This window comes from Bombina bombina, chromosome 1, assembly GCF_027579735.1.
Source record: "Bombina bombina isolate aBomBom1 chromosome 1, aBomBom1.pri, whole genome shotgun sequence".
In the NCBI taxonomy this organism is placed as follows: domain Eukaryota; kingdom Metazoa; phylum Chordata; class Amphibia; order Anura; family Bombinatoridae; genus Bombina; species Bombina bombina.
Genome location: NC_069499.1, coordinates 231,606,104 through 231,628,603, shown reverse-complemented (window position 1 = coordinate 231,628,603; position 22,500 = coordinate 231,606,104). Strand labels below are relative to the sequence as shown.

Below are 22,500 nucleotides of genomic sequence, written 5' to 3'. Positions count from 1 at the left end.
CCCAAACTTTCTATAACTGTTGGTAGAAACTATACCCCAACCCTGCATGCCCAATGTCTTGGGGTCTCACACTAACCTTTTCTTAACTCAGTTCCTCACATATGTTGTCATCCCCTTGAACCCCCTTAGCATGTAAGCCTAAAAGCCCAGCTGTTTTGTGGATCACCTTCATTTTAAGGTTATTTACATCAGTGCAACTATTGGCAGTGCCTTTTACCTATTTGCTTATTATAAATACTACATTTGCATATTTCTTCTATATAGGTAAGACGAGTCCACGGATTCATCCTTTACTTGTGGGATATTATCCTTCCCTACAGGAAGTGGCAAAGAGCACCACAGCAGAGCTGTCTATATAGCTCCACCCCCAGTCATTCTCTTTGCCTACTCCTAAGTACTAGGAAGGGTAAAGGGAAAGAGGTGATAAAATATTAGTTTTTAATTCTTCAATCAAGAGTTTGTTATTTTTAAATGGTACCGGTTTGTACTATTTACTCTCAGGCAGCAGATGGATGAAGACTGCTGCCTGGAGGATGATGATCTTAGCATTTGTAACGAAGGTCCATTTGCTGTTCCCACAGAAGCTGAGGAGTACAGGAAACTTCAGTGTGAGGAACGGTTTCATGCTTTGCAGCAATGAGGTATGTTCAGTTATATTTTTTCTGAAGAGACTGTATTTCAGAAAGACTGACATTATACCCAGGAGGGTAAGGGTAAGCAGTAATCCTAGAGCTAAAAGAGGGGCATTACTTAGCTTGCTTATGGGGCCAATTACATATATGGTTGACACTGAATGCAAAATGTTTATGAGCAAATGTTTTTTTGAAGGGAGTGCTTTAACGTTTTTATGGGCATCTTTATTAGGGCACACATGGCTTAAATTTTTGGGTCTTGGAACCCACATGGCTAGTTTTAACCGCTCTGGTGCGGTTCTTGGAGGCTCAGGGAACATCGAGTGAGATGGGCGGGGCCTATTTTCGTGCCTCAGATGCGCAGTTAGTTTGGCAGCAAGCTCTAACTCCTGAGGGCCCTGGTATATGTTTTGGGCCAAATTGAAGCTTTTACCCCACACTTTCGATCCCAGAGGGCAGGTAGGGCCACAACAGGGCTGTGGCAAGGTGCTGAGGGGTCTTTTTCCGGATCTGGGCCTATTTTCGATCCGGTTTGAACATTAAGGAGCTAATTGTTAAAAATTTTTGTGGTGCTATCTTAACTACCTATAGTGGGTCTACATACAAAATTTTCAAAAATTTGGTGCATGTTTAGACTGTTTTGCAGAATGTGTATGCTTTTTTTCTCTTAAAGGCGCAGTACCGTTTTTTAAGATTGTTATTTTTTTCCCCCCACTAAATTAAGTGTTTTCATGCTTGTTTGTAGTCATTACTAGCCTGTTCAATATGTCTGACATTGAGGAAAGTCAATGTTTAATATGTTTAGAAGCCATTGTGGAACCTCCACTTAGAATGTGTCCCTCATGCACTGAAAGGTCAATAAATTGTAAAGAACATATTTTAGCTACTAAAAATGTCGCAGGATGATTCTCAGTCAGAAGGGAATCAGGTTATGCCATCTAATTCTCCCCAAGTGTCACAACCGTTAACGCCCGCTCAAACGACGCCAAGTACTTCTAGTGCGTATAATTCTTTCACCCTGCAAGATATGGCCGCAGTTATGAATACTACCCTCACTGAGGTTTTATCTAAGCTGCCGGGGTTACAGGGGAAGCGCGCAGTAGGTCTGGTGTGAGAACAAACGCTGAGCCCTCTGACGCTTTATTAGCTATATCTGATGTACCCTCACAATGTTCTGAAGTGAGGGATTTGCTGGCTGAGGGAGAGATTTCTGAAAATATGTTCCCTCAGACAGATTCAGATATGACGGCTTTTAAATTTAAACTAGAACACCTCCGCTTATTGCTCAGGGAGGTTTTAGCGACTCTGGATGATTGTGACCCTATTGTAGTTCCAGAGAAATTGTGTAAAATGGACAAAGTCCTTGAGGTTCCTGCCTACACTGATGTTTTTCCGATCCCTAAGAGGATTTCGGAAATTGTTACTAAGGAGTGGGATAGACCAGGTATTCCGTTTGCTCCCCCTCCTACTTTTAAGAAAATGTTTCCCATATCAGATGCCGTGCGGGACTCATAGCAGACAGTCCCTAAGGTGGATGGAGCTATTGCTACCCTGGCTAAGCGCACAACTACACCTATTGAGGACAGTTATGCTTTCAAAGATCCTATGGATAAAAAATTAGTGGCTCTCCTGAAGAAAATATTTGTTCATCAAGGTTTTCTTCTCCAACCTATAGCGTGCATTGTTCCTGTAACTACTGCAGCGTCCTTTTGGTTCGAGGCTCTGGAAGAGGCTCTTCAGGTTGAGACTCCATTAGAAGATATTCTGGATAGAATTAGGGCTCTCAAGCTAGCTAATTCTTTCATTACAGATGCCGCTTTTCAATTGGCTAAATTAGCGGCGAAGAATTCAGATTTTGCCATTTTAGCGCGTAGAGCATTATGGCTTAAGTCCTGGTCTGCTGATGTGTCATCAAAAGCTAAGCTGTTAGCCATCCCTTTCAAGGGTAAGACCCTATTCGGGCCTGAACTGAAAGAGATCATTTCAGACATCACTGGAGGGAAAGGCCATGCCCTTCCTCAGGATAAGATGAGGACCAAACAAAATAATTTTCGTTCCTTTCGAAACTTCAAAGGTGGTCCCTCTTCCTCTTCCCCTGTCGCAAAGCAGGAGGGGAATCTTTCTCAATCCAAGTCAGTCTGGAGACCTAACCAGACTTGGAACAAGGGTAAACAGGCCAAGAAGCCCGCTGCTGCCACCAAGACAGCATGAAGGAGTAGCCCCCAATCCGTGACCGGATCTAGTAGGGGGCAGACTTTCTCTCTTCGCTCAGGCTTGGGCAAGAGACGTTCAGGACTCCTGGGTTTTGGAAATAGTAACCCAGGGGTATCTTCTAGATTTCAAAGATTCTCCCCCAAGGAGGAGATTCCATCTTTCTCAATTGTCTTTAAACCAGACAAAAAGAGAGGCGTTCTTACGCTGTCTAGAAGACCTATATTCCATGGGAGTGATCTGCCCAGTTCCAGAAACAGAACAGGGGCAAGGGTTCTACTCCAATCTGTGGTTCCCTAAAAAGACCAATTTTGGATCTAAAGAACCTAAACAAATTCCTGAGAGTCCCATCCTTCAAGATGGAGACCATTTGGGCTATTTTGCCAATGATCCAGGAGGGTCAATTTATGACCACCGTGGACTTAAAGGATGCGTATCTACACATTCCTATACACAAAGATCATCACCAGTTCCTCAGGTTCGCCTTTTGGCTGAAAAGCATCATCCGATTGGCATACGAGACTGCTGGACAGCAGCCTCCTGAAAGAATTGCAGCTCACTCTACTAGAGCGGTGGCTTCCACATGTGCTTTTTAAAATGATGCTTCTGTTGAACAGATTTGTAAGGCTGCGACTTGGTCTTCGCTTCATACCTTTTCCAAATTTTACAAATTTGATACCTTTTGCTTCTTCGGAGGCTATTTTTGGGAGAAAAGTTCTTCAAGCAGTGGTGCCTTCTGTTTAACCATCTGTCTTGTCCCTCCCGTTCATCCGTGTCCTGTAGCTTTGGTATTGTATCCCACAAGTAAAGGATGAATCTGTGGACTCGTCTTACCTATATAGAAGAAAACTATAAATTTATGCTTACCTGATAAATTGATTTCTTCTATGGTAAGACGAGTCCACGGCCTGCCCTGTCATTTTAAGACAGATTATATTTTTTTGATTTAAACTCAGTCACCTCTGCACCTTGTAGTTTCTCCTTTTTCTTCCTGTACCTTCTGTCGAATGTCTGGGGGGTGGAGCTAAGGGAGGAGCTATATAGACAGCTCTGCTGTGATGCTCTTTGCCACTTCCTGTAGGGAAGGATAATATCCCACAAGTAAAGGATGAATCCATGGAATTGTCTTACCATAGAAGAAATCAATTTATCAGGTAAGCATAAATTTAGTTTTTCCTATGTTTATAGCGCTGCAGAATCTGTTGGCACTGTACAAATGATAATCAATAAGTATGCATTGCAACATACCAACGTTTAGCAGAAACATTTTCAAAATAATTTTTAAAAGAATTCTGCTCATTTTGCATTGTTTTAGACTACAGTAACACTCCTTGAGTATGTTTGATTTCCTTTGTTTTGGTCAGTGAGAGCTGGAAATTAGCTCCCGCATTGTTCAATCACTTGTAGGAATATTGTAGGGTTGTGAAGTCTGGAGTATGTAATCAGCCCTCTTTGAGGTCAGTCATGAGAAAAAAAAACATAATTTTCAGAATTTTATTTCTAGATGAGCAGTCGGTACAAATATTATTCAAAACTAAGAATTATAAAACTTTATGGGGGATTGGAGTTTAATGACTTAATGTGCTTCTCTTTATAAAATGGTCAAATGGTCCTGTGTTGTGCCATAATGAATGTATGTTAAAGTAATGTTTTTAGATCAGTTGTATACATGCACACACTATCCTTAAAGGATTACTTTGTTATAATTTTTAAGCTAAACAACTAACATATTAAAGTTAATAAACATTAATTAAAACCTACTGACCTATATTTTCTCTAAAACGAAGTTTCATAACGTTCTAAAACTTATATCTTTTATTCGCCGATGTCACGTTATCCTGCCCACTATTTTCAGCACTGAGTGTTCAAAATACTTAAACCAATAACTTTGTGTTTAAAGCGCCATTTTGAAACCTAGGTATTGTAAACGGATTGGTACAGAGCAAAGGATACCCACGGAGTGGGTTTGGAAAACTATTAAATTTGCAGACAAGATTTCTGATATACGGTAGAGATATGTTAATGAAATGCTATTGATAAAAAGCGTATTTGGGGTAGTTAGTTAGTAACAGGCATAGAAAATATTTACTTACAGTGGCCCTTTAAGCACTGAATAAAAAATACAAAATGGACAATTTCAAAATATATTTTCTCTTGTAAGGTGTATCCAGTCCACGGATCATCCATTACTTGTGGGATATTCTCATTCCCAACAGGAAGTTGCAAGAGGACACCCACAGCAGAGCTGTTATATAGCTCCTCCCCTAACTGCCATATACAGTCATTCTCTTGCAACTCCCAACACGCATGGAGGTAGTAAGAGAGAGTGGTGAAATATAGTTAGTTTTTTATCTTCAATCAAAATTTGTTATTTTAAATGGTACCAGAGTTGTACTATTTTATCCCAGGCAGTAAATAGAAGAAAAATCTACCTGAGTTTTCTATGATCTTAGCAGGTTGTAACTAAGATCCATTGATGTTCTCACATATGTCTGAGGAGAGAGGTAACTTTAGCGGGAGAATGGCGTGCAGGTTACTCTGCTATGAGGTATGTGCAGTTACAATTTTTTCCAGAAATGGAAAATGCTAGAAAATGCTGCTGATACCGGATTAATGTAAGTTAAGCCTGAATACAGTGATTTAATAGCGACTGGTATCATGCTTACTCTCAATGGTAATACCCTTATAAAATTGCAATATAAAACGTTTGGCATGTTTAATCGTTTTTATATATGCTTTGGTGATAAAACTTTATTGTGGCCTAGTTTTTTTCCACATGGCTGGCTTAAATTTTGCCTAGAAACAGTTTCCTGAGGCTTTCCACTGTTGTAGTATAAAAGTTACAGTTGTTGCAGTTAAAATTACAAACTGTGACATCCAGCTTCCCTCAGGAGTCCCCTGTATGCTATAGGACATCTCTAAAGGGCTCAAAGGCTTTCCAAAGTCGTTTATTGGGGAAGGTAGGGCCACAGCAGGCTGTGGCAGTTTGTTGTGTCTGTTAAAAAACGTCTATAGTTTTTTTGATCCGTTTTTTGAACTAAGGGGTTAATCATCCATTTGCAAGTGGGTGCAATGCTCTGTTAACTTATTACATACACTGTAAAAATTGTTTGATTTACTGCCTTTTTTCACTTTTTCAAATTTTGACAAAATTTGTTTCTCAAAGGGACAGTGCCGTTTTTTATATTTGCTTAACTTGATTTAAAGTGTTTTCCAAGCTTGCTAGTCTCATTGCTAGTCTGTACAAACATGTCTGACATAGAGGAAACTCCTTGTTCATTATGTTTAAAAGCCATGGTGGAACCCCCTCTTAGAATGTGCACCAAATGTACTGATTTCACTTTAAGCAATAAAGATCATATTCTGTCTTTAAAAAAATTTATCACCAGAGGAATCTGACGAGGGGGAAGTTATGCCGACTAACTCTCCCCACGTGTCGGATCCTTTGACTCCCGCTCAAGGGACTCACGCTCAAATGGCGCCAAGTACATCTAGGGCGCCCATACAAGACATGGCGGCAGTCATGGATAATACACTGTCAGCGGTATTAACCAGACTACCTGAATTTAGAGGTAAGCAAGATAGCTCTGGGGTTAGACGAAATGCAGAGCATACTGACGCTTTAAGAACCATGTCTGATACTGCCTCACAATATGCAGAAGCTGAGGAAGGAGAGCTTCAGTCTGTGGGTGATGTTTCTGACTCAGGAAAGATGATGCAACCTGATTCTGATATTTCTACATTTAAATTTAAGCTTGAACACCTCCGCGTGTTACTCAGGGAGGTTTTAGCTGCTCTGAATGACTGTGATACAATTGCAGTGCCAGAGAAATTGTGTAGACTGGATAAATACTATGCAGTGCCGGTGTGTACCGATGTTTTTCCAATACCTAAAAGGTTTACAGAAATTATTAATAAGGAATGGGATAGACCAGGTGTGATGTTTTTCTTCCCCTCCTATTTTTAGAAAAATGTTTCCAATAGACGCCACCACACGGGACTTATGACAGACAGTTCCTAAGGTGGAGGGAGCGGTTTCTACTTTAGCAAAGCGTACTACTATCCCTGTCGAGGACAGTTGTGCTTTTTTAGATCCAATGGATAAAAAAATAGGTTACCTTAAGAAAATGTTTATTCAATAAGGTTTTATCCTACAGCCCCTTGCATGCATTGCTCCTGTGGCGTTCTGGTTTGAGTCTCTGGAAGAGGCTTTACAGGTAGCGACTCCATTGGGTGACATACTTGGCCAGCTTAGAGCACTTAAGCTAGCCAATTCCTTTGTTTTCTGATGCCATTGTTCATTTGACTAAACTAACGGCTAAGAATTCTGGTTTTGCTATACAGGCGCGCAGGGCGGCGCTATGGCTTAATTCATGGTCAGCTGACGTGACTTCAAAATCTAAGCTGCTTAACATTCCCTTCAAGGGGCAGACCCTATTCGGGCCTGGTTTGAAGGAGATTATTGCTGATATCACTGGAGGAAAAGGTCATGCCCTTCCTCAGGACAGGTCCAAATCAAGGGCCAAACAGTCTAATTTTCATGCCTTTCGAAACTTCAAGGCAAGTGCGGCATCAACTTCCTCTAATGCAAACAAGAGGGAACTTTTGCTCAGTCCAAGACGGTCTGGAGACCAAACCAGACCTGGGACAAAGGTAAGCAGGCCAAAAAGCCTGCTGCTGCCTCTAAGACAGCATGAGGGAACGGCCCCCTATCCGGTAACGGATCTAGTAGGGGGCAGACTTTCGCTCTTCGCCCAGGCGTGGGCAAGAGATGTCCAGGATCCCTGGGTGTTGGAAATTACATCCCATGGATATCTTCTGGACTTCAAAGCTTCCCCCCCAAAAGGGAGATTTCACCTTTCACAATTATCTGCAAACCAGATAAAGAGAGAGGCATTCTTACACTGTGTACGAGACCTCCTAGTTATGGGAGTGATCTATCCAGTTCCAAAGGAGGAACAGGGACAGGGTTTTTACTCAAATCTGTTTGTAGTTCCCAAAAAAGAGGGAACCTTCAGACCAATTTTGAATCTAAAGATCTTAAACAAATTCCTCAGTTCCATCATTCAAGATGGAAACTATTCGTACCATCCTACCTATGATCCAGGAGGGTCAATATATGACTACAGTGGATTTAAAGGATGCTTATCTTCACATTCCGATAACAAAGATAATCATCGGTTTCTCAGGTTTGCCTTTCTAGAAAGGCATTACCAGTTTGTAGCTCTTCCCTTTGGATTAGCTACATCCCCAAGAATCTTTACAACGGTTCTAGGGTCGCTTCTGGCGGTCCTAAGGCCGTGGGGCATAGCACTGGCCCCTTATTTAGACGTCATCCTGATACAGGCGTCAAACTTCCAAATTGCCAAGTCTCATATGGACGTAGTACTGGCATCTCTGAGATCGCATGGGTGGAAAGTGAACGAGGAAAAGAGTTCTCTATCTCCACTCACAAGAGTTTCCTTCCTAAGGACTCTGATAGATTCTGTAGAAATGAAAATTTACATGTCGGAGTCCAGGTTATCAAAGCTTCTAAATTCCTGCCGTGTTCTTCATTCCATTCCGCACCCTTCGGTGGCTCAGTGCATGGAAGTAATCGGCTTAATGGTAGCGCTAATGGACATAGTGCCGTTTGCACGCCTACATCTCAGACCAACAGGAATTACACAGATTTGTCCCCTCTACTAAATCTGGATCAAGAGACCAGGGATTCTCTTCTCTGGTGGCTATCTCTGGTCCATCTGTCCAAAGGTATGACCTTTCGCAGGCCAGATTGGACAATTGTAACAACAGATGCCAGCCTTCTAGGTTGGGGTGCAGTCTGGAACTCCCTGAAGGCTCAGGGATCGTGGACTCAGGAGGAGACACTCCTTCCAATAAATATTCTGGAAGAGCGATATTCAATGCTCTTCAGGCTTGGCCTCAGTTAGCAACTCTGAGGTACATCAGATTTCAGTCGGACAGCATCACGACTGTGGCTTACATCAACCATCAAGGGGGAACAAGAAGTTCCCTAGCGATGTTAGAAGTCTCAAAGATAATTCGCTGGGCAGAGTTTCACTCTTGCCACCTATCAGCTATCCATATCCCAGGAGGCGGATTTTTTAAGTAGTCGGACTTTTCATCCGGGAGAGTGGGAACTCCATCCGGAGGTGTTTGCACAATTGATTCATCGTTGGGGCAAACCAGAACTGGATCTCATGGCGTCTCGCTAGAACGCCAAGCTTCCTTGTTACGGATCCAGGTCCAGGGATCCCAAGGCGACGCTAATTGATGCTCTAGCAGCGCCCTGGTCTTTCAACCTGGCTTATGTGTTTCCACCGTTTCCTCTGCTCCCTCTACTGATTGCCAAGGTCAAGCAGGAGAGAGCATCTGTGATTTTGATAGCGCCTGCGTGGCCACGCAGGACCTGGTATGCAGATCTAGTGGACATGTCATCCTTTCCACCATGGACTCTGCCTCTGAGACAGGACCTTCTACTTTAGGGTCCTTTCAACCATCCAAATCTAATTTCTCTGAGACTGACTGCCTGGAGATTGAACACTTGATTTTATCAAAGAGTGGCTTCTCCGAGTCAGTCATTGATACCTTAATACAGGCACGAAAGCCTGTCACCAGGAAAATTTACCATAAAATATGGCGTACATATCTTTATTGGTGTGAATCCAAGGGTTAGGATTCCCAGGATATTATCTTTTCTCCAAGATGGTTTGGAAAAAGGATTGTCAGCTAGTTCCTTAAAAGGACAGATTTCTGCTCTGTCTATTCTTTTGCACAAGCGTCTGGCAGATGTTCCAGATGTTCAGGCATTTTGTCAGGCTTTGGTTAGAATCAAGCCTGTGTTTAAACCTGTTGCTCCCCCATGGAGCTTAAATTTGGTTCTTAAGGTTCTTCAAGGAGTTCCGTTTGAACCTCTTCATTCCATAGATATCAAACTTTTATCTTGGAAAGTTCTGTTTTTGGTAGCTATTTCCTCGGCTCGTAGAGTCTCCGAGTTATCTGCTTTACAATGTGATTCTCCTTATCTGATCTTCCATACGGATAAGGTAATCCTGCATACCAAACCTGGGTTTTTACCTAAGGTGGTATCTAACAAGAATATCAATCAATAGATTGTTGTTCCATCCTTGTGTCCTAATCCTTCTTCAAAGAAGGAACGTCTATTACACAATCTGGACGTGGTTCGTGCTTTAAAGTTTTACTTACAAGCTACTAAAGATTTTTGTCAAACATCTGCATTGTTTGTTGTCTACTCTGGACAGAGGAGAGGTCAAAAGGCTTCGGCAACATCTCTTTCTTTTTGGCTAAGAAGCATAATCCGCTTAACCTATGAGACTGCTGAAAGGATTACAGCTCATTCTACTAGAGCTGTGGCTTCCACTTGGGCCTTTAAAAATGAGGCTTCTGTTGAACAGATTTGCAAGGCGGCGACTTGGTCTTCGCTTCATACTTTTTCAAAATTCTACAAATTTGATACTTTTGCTTCTTCGGAGGCTATTTTTGGGAGAGAGGTTTTACAGGCAGTGGTACCTTCCGTTTAAGTACCTGCCTTGTCCCTCCCTTCATCCGTGTACTTTAGCTTTGGTATTGGTATCCCACAAGTAATGGATGATCCGTGGACTGGATACACCTTACAAGAGAAAACACAATTTATGCTTACCTGATAAATTTATTTCTCTTGTGGTGTATCCAGTCCACGGCCCGCCCTGTCATTTTAAGGCAGGTAATTTTTTCATTTAAACTACAGTCACCACTGCACCCTATGGTTTCTCCTTTCTCTGCGTGTTTTCCGTCGAATTACTGGATATGGCAGTTAGGGGAGGAGCTATATAACAGCTCTGCTGTGGGTGTCCTCTTGCAACTTCCAGTTGGGAATGAGAATATCCCACAAGTAATGGATGCTCCGTGGACTGGATACACCACAAGAGAAATAAATTTATTAGGTAAGCATAAATTGTGTTTTTAATTAATTTTTATTTTCAAATTGCAGCAGAGCTTATTGCTAGAAAACAGCCGTTGAAGACAAGTGAAGTGTATTCTGATGATGAGGAGGAGGAAGAAGATGACAAATCTAGTGAAAAGACTGACCACTCCTCCCACTCATCGTCCTCGTCGGATGAAGAGGAAGAGTATGTAAACTGCCTGTATAATTGGCCTCCTTTAACAAACTGGATTTTTTAATGTCCTATTTTATGGAATAAAAGGGCAGTAAACACCCTGTAATTACATGGTTTTACTGCAGTCTTGCAATAAATTAACATACTAAGTCAGCTTGAAAATGTTTTGAGTACATTAACACCTTGTTTGCTGCAAATTGGTTTTCAAAATACGACGCCTTATTTTGAGGAGCCAATGTGGGCTTGTTACTGGAGTAGACACAGATAACCACCTTTATTTTGTTTGCAAAAATTGTTCTGCAGTTTCTAATCTTACAATTAAGGACAGATATATGGCAGAGCTAGGCTTGTGAATCCTGCCATGTTTTTTTTCCAGTTCTTAGAATTGGGAAAACTTGATTTTCAGACATAAATTGCAGGAAAATTGGGCAAAATAAGTTAAACTTATTTTAAAGTTTTTTTTTTTTTTTTTTTTTTTTTTTTTTTTTAACTACGCATAATTTAAACATTTTGTTTAGCAATATTAAAGTGTTTTTACGGTCTCTTAAGTGTAAGAAAATTTACAGTTCCAGGGATTCTGTGTAATGCAAATAAGTCTACTATTTTAGGATTGGGACACAGTTTTAGCACCAGCTTTATTATTTATTTTATTCATCTTTAAATTACATTGCTCTGTTTGATTTGGGGAAACTATTCTTCTATGTGTAACACTTGTGAGGAAAATGAAGATGTGCCACACTTGTGTTTGTTTTAAGAAAATATCTAAAGAAGTGTTTTTTTGTTTCTCATTTAGAAAAGAAGAGATCCCACCAAAATCCCTTCCTGTCTCTTTACCTGAAGAGCTAAACAAAGTTAGGTTATCACGTCACAAGCTGGAACGCTGGTGCCATATGCCCTTCTTCGCCAAGACTGTTTCTGGCTGCTTTGTGCGAATAGGCATTGGCAATCATAACAGCAAACCTGTATACAGGGTAAGTAGCTGGATTTTTTTTTTTTGTTTTAGGGGACACTAAAGTCAAAATTAAACTTTCCTTATTTAGATAGAGCATGTAATTTAAAAAAAAAACCAAACTTTCTAATTTTACATGGTGTTCATAGTATATACATACAGTATATGAATCTGTGATTTGCTGATAGCACATGATATAGACTAGAACAGAGCGATGGAAAAGTAAAAATGTTAGAAAAAAATGACTGCTTGTTTTACATTCAATGTTATTGCCTTGTATTTTTTATTTCTTTCATGTAATTGGCAAGAGTCCATGAGCTAGTGACGTATGGGATATACAATCCTACCAGGAGTGGCAAAGTTTCCCAAACCTCAAAATGTCTATGAATACACCCCTCACCACACCCACAATTCAATTTTACAAACTTTGCCTCCTATGGAAGTGGTGAAGTAAGTTTGTGCTAAGATTTCTACGTTGACATGCGCTTCTCAGCTTTTTTGAAGCCCGATTCCACCTATTGTATGCAATGATTTTCCTAACTGGGGTCTATTTCATAGGTTCTCTGTTATCGGTCGTAGAGATTCATCTCCTACCTCCCTTTTCAGATTGACGATATACTCTCATATACCATTACCTCTACTGATAACTGTTTCAGTACTGGTTTGGCTATCTGCTATATGTGGATGGGTGTCTTTTTTTGGTAAGTATGTTTTTTATTACTTAAGACACCCCAGCTATGGTCTGGCACTTTATGCATTTATATAAAGTTCTAAATATATGTATTGTACTTATATTTGCCATGAGTCAGGTTCATGTATTTCCTTGTGCTGACTGTCAGTTTCATATTTGGGAAATAAACATATTAAAGGGACACTGTACCCAAAAATTTTCTTTCGTGATTCAGATTGAGCATGAAATTTTAAGCAACTTTCTAATTTACTCCTATTATCAAATTTTCTTCATTCTCTTTGTATCTTTATTTGAAATGCAAGAATGTAAGTTTAGATGCCGGGCCATTTTTGGTGAACAACCTGGGTTGTCCTTGCTGATTGGTGGATAAATTCATCCACCAATAAAAAAGTGCTGTCCAGAGTACTGAAACCAAAAAAAGCTTAGATGCCTTCTTTTTCAAATAATGATAGCAAGAGAACAAAGAAAAAATGATAATAGGAGTAAATTAGAAAGTTGCTTAAAATTGCATGCTCTTTCTGAATTGCAAAAGAAAAAATTTGGGTTCAGTGTCCCTTTAAGAAATACTTTTTTCTTACCTGGGGTTTAGTCTTTTTTTTTTTTTTTCTTTCAAATTGACTACTTTTTTCTTACAAGTTGCGGGCAGCATTAGGCCCGCGGGTGCGCCAAATGCTAGACTTTATTGCATCGTTTTTTTTGGCGCGAAAAGTATGTCCGTTAACGCAAGTTCGTCATTTCCGTCGTCGTAGTTGACGCGGAAGCCTTACACACGGTTGCGTCTTTAGTGACGCAAGTGTGTCATTTCCGGATATTTTTCATTAGTTTTATACCCCATTGCTGTTTGCCTCTTGCCTGTTTCTATGTCAGGGGGCTATGCTGTTTGCATTTTTCCCCATTCCTGAAACGGTCATATAAGGAAATTGATTATTTTGCTTTATATTTTGTTTTTTCTTTTACATTTTGCAAGATGTCTCAATCTGATCCTGCCTCAGATGTATCTGTTGGAACTTTGCTGCCTGACATCGGTTCTACCAAAGCTAAGTGCATTTGTTGTAAGATTGTGGAAATTATATCTCCAAATGTCATTTGTAATAGTTGTCATGATAAACTTTTACATGCAGAGAATGTATCCATCAGTAATAGTACATTGCCAGTTGCAGTGATATACCTATGAATTTTAAAGAATTTGTTAATGATCCTATTCAGAAGGCTTTGTCTGTATTTCCGCCTTCTAATAAACGTAAAAGGTCTTTTAAAACTTGATGAAAGTTTTAAAAGTTGATGAAATTTCAAATGACCGTCAACATAATGATTTATCCTCCTCTGATGAGGATCTATCTGATTCAGAAGATCCCTCCTCAGATATTGACACTGACAAATCTACTTATTTGTTTAAAATAGAGTATACTCGTTCTTTGTTAAAAGAAGTGTTAATTACTTTGGATATTGAGGAAGCTAGTCCTCTAGTAAGCATTTAAATGCTGTTTTTAAACCTCCTGTGGTTACTCCAGAGGTTTTTCCTATTCCTGATGCTATTTCTGATATGATTTCTAAGGAATGGAATAAGCCAGGTACTCCTTTTATTCCTTCTTCAAGGTTTAAAAAATTGTATCCTTTACCAGCAATTTCTATAGAGTTTTGGGAAAAGATCCCCAAAGTTGATGGGGCTATTTCTACTCTTGCTAAACGTACCACTATTCCTATGGAAGATGGTACTTTTAAAGATCCTTTAGATAGGAAACTTGAATCCTATCTAAGGAAAGCCTATTTATATTCAGGTCATCTTCTTAGGCCTGCAATTTCTTTGGCTGATGTTGCGGCTGCATCAACCTTTTGGTTGGACAATTTAGCGCAACAATAATTGGATTCTGACATATCTAGCATTGTTCGCTTACTGCAACATGCTAATCATTTTTTCTCCAACATAGGTGTGTCCGGTCCACGGCGTCATCCTTACTTGTGGGATATTCTCTTCCCCAACAGGAAATGGCAAAGAGCCCAGCAAAGCTGGTCACATGATCCCTCCTAGGCTCCGCCTTCCCCAGTCATTCTCTTTGCCGTTGTACAAGCGTCGTCCCTACCACAAGCAAAGGCTCATACGGACATTGTCCTGGCCTTTCTCAGATCTCACGGGTGGAAAGTGAACGTAGAAAAAAGTTCTCTATCTCCGTCAACAAGAGTTCCCTTCTTGGGAACAATAATAGACTCCTTAGAAATGAGGATTTTTCTGACAGTGGCCAGAAAATCAAAACTTCTAAGCTCTTGTCAAGTACTTAATTCTGTTCTTCTTCCTTCCATAGCACAGTGCATGGAAGTAATAGGTTTGATGGTCGCGGCAATGGACATAGTTACTTTGGCGCGAATTCATCTGAGACCATTACAACTGTGCATGCTCAGTCAGTGGAATGGGGATTATACAGACTTGTCTCCGACGATACAAGTAGATCAGAGGACCAGAGATTCACTCCGTTGGTGGCTGACCCTGGACAACCTGTCACAGGGGATGAGCTTCCGCAGACCAGAGTGGGTCATTGTCACGACCGACGCCAGTCTGGTAGGCTGGGGCGCGGTCTGGGAACCCCTGAAAGCTCAGGGTCTTTGGTCTCGGGAAGAATCTCTTCTCCCGATAAACATTCTGGAACTGAGAGCGATATTCAATGCTCTCAAGGCTTGGCCTCAGCTAGCAAAGGCCAAATTCATACGGTTTCAATCAGACAACATGACGACTGTTGCGTATATCAACCATCAGGGGGGAACAAGGAGTTCCCTGGCGATGGAAGAAGTGACCAAAATCATTCAATGGGCGGAGACTCACTCCTGCCTCTTGTCTGCAATCCACATCCCAGGAGTGGAAAATTGGGAAGCGGATTTTCTGAGTCGTCAGACATTTCATCCGGGGGAGTGGGAACTCCATCCGGAAATCTTTGCCCAAATAACTCAATTGTGGGGCATTCCAGACATGGATCTGATGGCCTCTCGTCAGAACTTCAAGGTTCCTTGCTACGGGTCCAGATCCAGGGATCCCAAGGCGACTCTAGTAGATGCACTAGTAGCACCTTGGACCTTCAACCTAGCTTATGTATTCCCACCGTTTCCTCTCATTCCCAGGCTGGTAGCCAGGATCAATCAGGAGAGGGCATCGGTGATCTTGATAGCTCCTGCGTGGCCACGCAGGACTTGGTATGCAGACCTGGTGAATATGTCATCGGCTCCACCATGGAAGCTACCTTTGAGACAGGACCTTCTTGTTCAAGGTCCGTTCGAACATCCGAATCTGGTTTCACTCCAACTGACTGCTTGGAGATTGAACGCTTGATTTTATCAAAGCGAGGGTTCTCAGATTCTGTCATTGATACTCTTGTTCAGGCCAGAAAGCCTGTAACTAGAAAAATCTACCATAAAATATGGAAAAAATATATCTGTTGGTGTGAATCTAAAGGATTCCCATGGAACAAGATAAAAATTCCTAAGATTCTATCCTTTCTTCAAGAAGGTTTGGAGAAAGGATTATCTGCAAGTTCTTTGAAGGGACAGATTTCTGCTTTATCTGTTTTACTTCACAAAAAGCTGGCGGCTGTGCCAGATGTTCAAGCTTTTGTTCAGGCTCTGGTTAGAATCAAGCCTGTTTACAAACCTTTGACTCCTCCTTGGAGTCTCAATTTAGTTCTTTCAGTTCTTCAGGGGGTTCCGTTTGAACCCCTACATTCCGTTGATATCAAGTTATTATCTTGGAAAGTTTTGTTTTTGGTTGCAATTTCTTCTGCTAGAAGAGTTTCAGAGTTATCTGCTCTGCAGTGTTCTCCTCCTTATCTGGTGTTCCATGCAGATAAGGTGGTTTTGCGTACTAAACCTGGTTTTCTTCCGAAAGTTGTTTGTAACAAAAACATTAACCAGGAGATAGTCGTGCCTTCTTTGTGTCCGAATCCAGTTTCAAAGAAGGAACGTTTGTTGCACAATTTGGATGTAGTTCGTGCTCTAAAATTCTATTTAGATGCTACAAAGGATTTCAGATAAACATCTTCCTTGTTTGTTGTTTATTCTGGTAAAAGGAGAGGTCAAAAAGCAACTTCTACCTCTCTCTCTTTTTGGCTTAAAAGCATCATCAGATTGGCTTATGAGACTGCCGGACGGCAGCCTCCTGAAAGAATCACAGCTCATTCCACTAGGGCCGTGGCTTCCACATGGGCCTTTAAGAACGAGGCTTCTGTTGATCAGATATGTAAGGCAGCGACTTGGTCTTCACTGCACACTTTTACCAAATTTTACAAATTTGATACTTTTGCTTCTTCTGAGGCTATTTTTGGGAGAAAGGTTTTGCAAGCCGTGGTGCCTTCCATCTAGGCGACCTGATTTGCTCCCTCCCATCATCCGTGTCCTAAAGCTTTGGTATGGGTTCCCACAAGTAAGGATGACGCCGTGGACCGGACACACCTATGTTGGAGAAAACAGAATTTATGTTTACCTGATAAATTACTTTCTCCAACGGTGTGTCCGGTCCATGGCCCGCCCTGGTTTTTTAATCAGGTCTGATGATTTATTTTCTTTAACTACAGTCACCACGGTATCATATGATTTCTCCTATGCAAATATTCCTCCTTTACGTCGGTTGAATGAATGGGGAAGGCGGAGCCTAGGAGGGATCATGTGACCAGCTTTGCTGGGCTCTTTGCCATTTCCTGTTGGGGAAGAGAATATCCCACAAGTAAGGATGACGCCGTGGACCGGACACACCGTTGGAGAAAGTAATTTATCAGGTAAACATAAATTCTGTTATTTGTGATGCCATTTTTGATATTATCAAAATTGATGTTAGATCCATGTCTTTAGCTATTTTAGCTAGAAGAGCTTTATGGCTTAAATCTTGCAATGCTGATATGACATCTAAGTCTAGATTATTATCTTTCTTTCCAAGGTAATAATTTATTTGGTTCTCAGTTGGATTCTATTATTTAAACTGTTACTGGAGGAAAGGGTTTTTTTTCTGCCTCAGGATAAAAAACCCAAGGGTAGATGTAAGGCTTCTAACCATTTTCGTTCCTTTAGTCAAAATAAGGAACAAAAATCTAATCCTTCCCCCAAGGAATCGGTTTCCAATTGGAAGCCTTCCTCAAATTGGAATAAATCCAAGCCTTTTAAGAAACCAAAGTCAGCCCCTAAGTCCGCATGAACGTGCGGCCCTCGTTCCAGCTCAGCTGGTAGGGGGCAGATTAAGGTTTTTTAAGGATTTTTGGATAAATTCTGTCCAAAATCAATGGATTCAGAGCATTGTCTCTCAAGGGTATCGAATAGGATTCAGAGTAAGACCTCCTGTGAGAAAAACATTTCTCACGTATCCCAGCAAATCCAGTAAAAGCTCAGGCTTTCCTGAAGTGTGTTTCAGACCTGGAGTCTTCAGGGGTAATCATGCCGGTTCCTTTTCAGGAACAAGGTCTGGGGTTTTATTCAAATCTATTAATTGTCCCAAAGAAGGAAAATTTATTCAGACCAGTTCTGGATCTGAAAATTTTGAATCGTTATATAAGAGTACCAACTTTCAAGATGGTGGCTATAAGGACTATTCTGCCTTTTGTTCAGCAAGGACATTATATGTCTATAATAGACTTGCAGGATGCATACCTTCATATTCCGATTTCATCCAGAACATTATCAATTCCTGAGATTCTCTTTTCTAGACAAGCATTACCAATTTGTTGCTCTACCATTTGGCCTAGCAACAGCTCCAAGAATCTTTTCAAAGGTTCTAGGTGCCCTACTCTCTGTAATCGGCGATCAGGGTATTGCGGTGTTTCCTTATTTATACTATATCTTGGTACTAGCTCAGTCTTTACGTTCTGCCGAGTCTCACACAAATCAACTAGTGTTGTTTCTTCAAAAACATGGTTGGAGGATCAGTTTACCAAAAAGTTTCTTGTTTCCTCAGACAAAGGTCACCTTTTTAGGTTTCCAGATAGATTGTGTCCATGACTCTGTCTCTAACAGACAAGAGAAGTTTGAAATTGGTTGCAGCCTGTCGGCACCTTCAGTCTCCGTCATTCCCTTCAGTGGCTATGTGCATGGAAGTTTTAGGCCTCATGACTGCAGCATCAGACGTGATTCCTTTTGCTCGTTTTCACATGAGATCTCTCCAGCTTTGTATGCTGAATCAATGGTGCAGGGATTATACAAAGATATCACAGTTAATATCCTTAAATCCCAATGCTCGACACTCTCTGACGTGGTGGTTAAATCACCAGCGTTTAGTTCAAGGGGCTTCCTTTGTTCGGCCAACCTGGACTGTGATCACTACAGACGCAAGTCTTTCAGGTTTAGGAGCTGTTTGGGGATCTCTGACAGCACAAGGGGTTTGGATATCTCAAGAGGCGAGATTAGCAATCAATATTTTAGAACTCCGTGCAATTCTCAGAGCTCTTCAGTTTTGGCCTCTGTTGAAGAGAGAACCATTCATTTGCTTTCAGACAGACAATATCACAACTGTGGCATATGTCAATCATCAGGGTGGGACTCACAGTCCCCAAGCTATGAAAGAAGTATCTTGGATACTTGCTTGGGCGGAATCCAGCTCCTGTCTAATCTCTGCGGTGCATATCCCAGGTGTAAACAATTGGGAGGCGGATTATCTCAGCCATCAGACTTTACATCCAGGGGAGTGGTCTCTCCATCCAGATGTTTTCTCAGATTGTTCAGATGTGGGGTCTTCCAGAGATAGATCTCATGGCCTCTCATCTAAACAAGAAACTTCCCAGATACCTGTCCAGGTCCAGGGATTCTCAGGCGGAAGCAGTGGATGCGCTGACACTTCCTTGGTGTTATCAACCTGCTTACATTTTCCCGCCTCTAGTTCTTCTAAGAGTGATATCCAAAGTCTTCATGGAACAATCGTTTGTGTTGCTGGTGGCTCCAGCATGGCCACACAGGTTTTGGTATGCGGATCTTGTTTGTATGTCCAGTTTCCAACCTTGGCCACTTCAGTTAAGGCCGGACCTACTGTCTCAAGGTCCGTTTTTCCATCAGGATCTCAAATCATTAAATTTGAAGGTATGGAAATTGAATGCTTAGTACTAAGTCATAGAGGTTTCTCTGACTCAGTGATTAATACTATGTTACAAGCTCGTAAATCTGTCTCTAGAAAGATTTATTATCGAGTTTGGAAGACCTACATTTCATGGTGTTCTTTTCATAAATTCTCTTGGCATTCTTTTAGAATTCCTAGAATTTTACAGTTTCTTCAGGATGGTTTGGATAAGGGTTTGCCTGCAAGTTCCTTGAAGGGACAAATCTCTACTCTTTCAGTTTTATTTCACAGAAAGATTGCTAAACTTCCTGATATTCACTGTTTTGTACAGGCTTTAGTTCGTATTAAGCCCGTCATTAAATCAGTTTCTCCTCCTTGGAGTCTTAATTTGGTTGTGAAGCCATTACAGGCTCCTCCGTTTGAGCCTATGCATTATTTGGACATTAAACTACTTTCTTGGAAAGTGTTGTTCCTTTTGTCCATCTCTTCTGCTAGAAGAGTTTCTGAGCTATCTGCTCTTTCTTGTGAATCTCCCTTTCTGATTTTTCATCAGGATTTGCGGACTTCATTTCAATTTTTACCTAAAGTTGTGAATTCTAACAACATTAGTAGAGAAATTGTTTTCCCTTACTTGTGTCCTAATCCTAAGAATTCTTTTGAAAGATCCTTACATTCTTTGGATGTGGTGAGAGCTTTGAAATATTATGTTGAAGCTGCTAAAGATTTCAGGAAGACTTTTAGTCTATTTGTTAAATTTTCTGGTCCTAGGAAAGGTCAGAAGGCCTCTGCTATTTCCTTGGCTTCTTGATTAAAGCTCTTGATTCATCAAGCTTATTTGGAGTCGGATCAGTCTCCACTTTGTGGGCTTTTAAGAATGAAGCTTCAGTTGATCAGATTTGCAAAGCAGCAACTTGGTCCTCTTTGCATACATTTACTAAATTCTACTATTTTAATGTATTTGCTTCTTCAGAAGCAGTCTTTGGTAGAAAAGTTCTTCAGGCAGCTGTTTGTTTGATTCTTCTGCTGATGTTTTAAGTTTTTCTTTTCATTATGAGAATAACTTTTATTTTGGGTCGTGGATTATTTTTTCAGCGGAAAATGGCTGTTATTTATTTTTATCCCTCCCTCTCTAGTGACTCTTGAGTGGAGTTCCACATCTTTGGTATTGATATCCCATATGTCACTAGCTCATGGACTCATGGATTGCCAATTACATGAAAGAAAACATAATTTATGTAAGAATTTACCTGATAAATTCATTTCTTTCATATTGGCAAGAGTCCATGAGGCCCACCCTTTTTATGGTGGTTATGATTTTTTTGCATAAAGCACAATTATTTCCAAATTCCTTTGTTGATGCTTTTTACTCCTTTCTTTATCACCCCACTTCTTGGCTATTCGTTAAACTGAATTGTGGGTGTGGTGAGGGGTGTATTTATAGGCATTTTGAGGTTTGGGAAAGTTTACCCCTCCTGGTAGGATTGTATATCCCATACATCACTAACTCATGGACTCTTGCCAATATGAAAGAAATTAATTCATCAGGTAAACATACATTATGTTGTATTGATTATGCAATTATACTTTTTATTTAAAGGGATAGTAACTAGCTTGTATAGGGACACATTGCAGCTATTTTATTTTTTTCTGCACTGCATGGTCATAACATTTAAATAAAGTACATTATTTTGCAGTTGTTAATTCCAAGCATGGTTAGTCTGGAGAATTTATCAGGATGCTTTTCAAATTAGAAGAATTGAAGAAGAAAAAAAAGCTCTACATTTTCAGAGCTTAAATACATGAGAAGGGGACAGAATTAAGTGTATTGCAAAGTTGTTTTAATATGCGTAACTAAAAATTAAATAAAAAGTTCTCAAGGTGTTTGTAAACTTATGCTTCATATCTAAATTTGATAATTCTGACACAATTTTTGTGTTCTAATGCAAAATATAGGGCACAATTTATTGTGGTTGCTGGCGGATAGGTTGAAAGTAGAGAACTTGTCTGTTTGCAATCGCCACTTGCGGTCCTGCATCACATGGCTATATTACTTTCTTGTGCCTGCTGACTGTTATTGCACAATCATCTTGTATAAGCGTGTGTTGGGAAGATTGATCTTGCCACCTCTGAAGTGGCAGAGAGGCAAAATAAGCAGTTTCTGCCTGTTAAATGTGTTGCCGAGCCTGTAGCTTTACCCTGTAGTATAGTTCTGTATAACATTATTGTCTAGTAGTTTTAGACCTTCTCTAATTGAATGCCTTTTTCCGCTCTTAGGTAGCAGAAATCACTGGTGTGGTTGAGACTGGCAAAGTTTACCAACTTGGAACTGCACGAACAAACAAAGGTCTGCAGTTACGGTATGCATCTTTTTAAAGGGGCATTCAACATTTGTGTATATAATTGATATAGCAAGCCACAAATATGCTGAAAAAAAATGTGCTTATGAAAAAAAATACAAGTGTTTCTTTTAGATTTGTTTTTTTTTATATATTTTTTAACTGATCCTGCATCATGGTGCACAATGATAGCTGGCCACAGGAGAAAAGATGACATAAATATATGGTAGACTTTCTAAGTCTGTTTTTATAAGCATTTAAAATTGTTCTTTTGTAAATTGTTCAGGGCTTTCCTTCCAATGATACACCATATGAGTCTAGAGTCTTAAAGCTTTTTTGTGGTGTAAACCTTGAAGGAATAGCCAGTAAATGTTTACCAAAGGACAGTCTGAAGTGCTTTATAAAACATTTTGTATATATCTTTTTTTAATATTTTTTTTGTAATTGCAAATGTGGAGCTGAACACTCCAAATTTCCAAAAGAGGAAAACGGATGTGTTTCAAAAAAGAATTTATAGCTGCTATCTTAAATCAAATTTAATTACCTTGTTAA

General features: G+C 40.4%; 1 protein-coding gene across 1 annotated transcript in view; it reads left to right on the top strand.

Moving 5' to 3' along the window:
- Positions 1-22,500, top strand: part of RTF1 (RTF1 homolog, Paf1/RNA polymerase II complex component) — a 213,836-nt gene that overhangs the window by 76,595 nt on the left and 114,741 nt on the right. Inside the window, exons 7-9 of the mRNA XM_053697868.1 lie at positions 10,834-10,972; positions 11,754-11,931; positions 21,887-21,969. Coding sequence (XP_053553843.1) covers positions 10,834-10,972; positions 11,754-11,931; positions 21,887-21,969 — 400 coding nt within the window. The remainder of the gene's footprint in view (positions 1-10,833; positions 10,973-11,753; positions 11,932-21,886; positions 21,970-22,500) is intronic.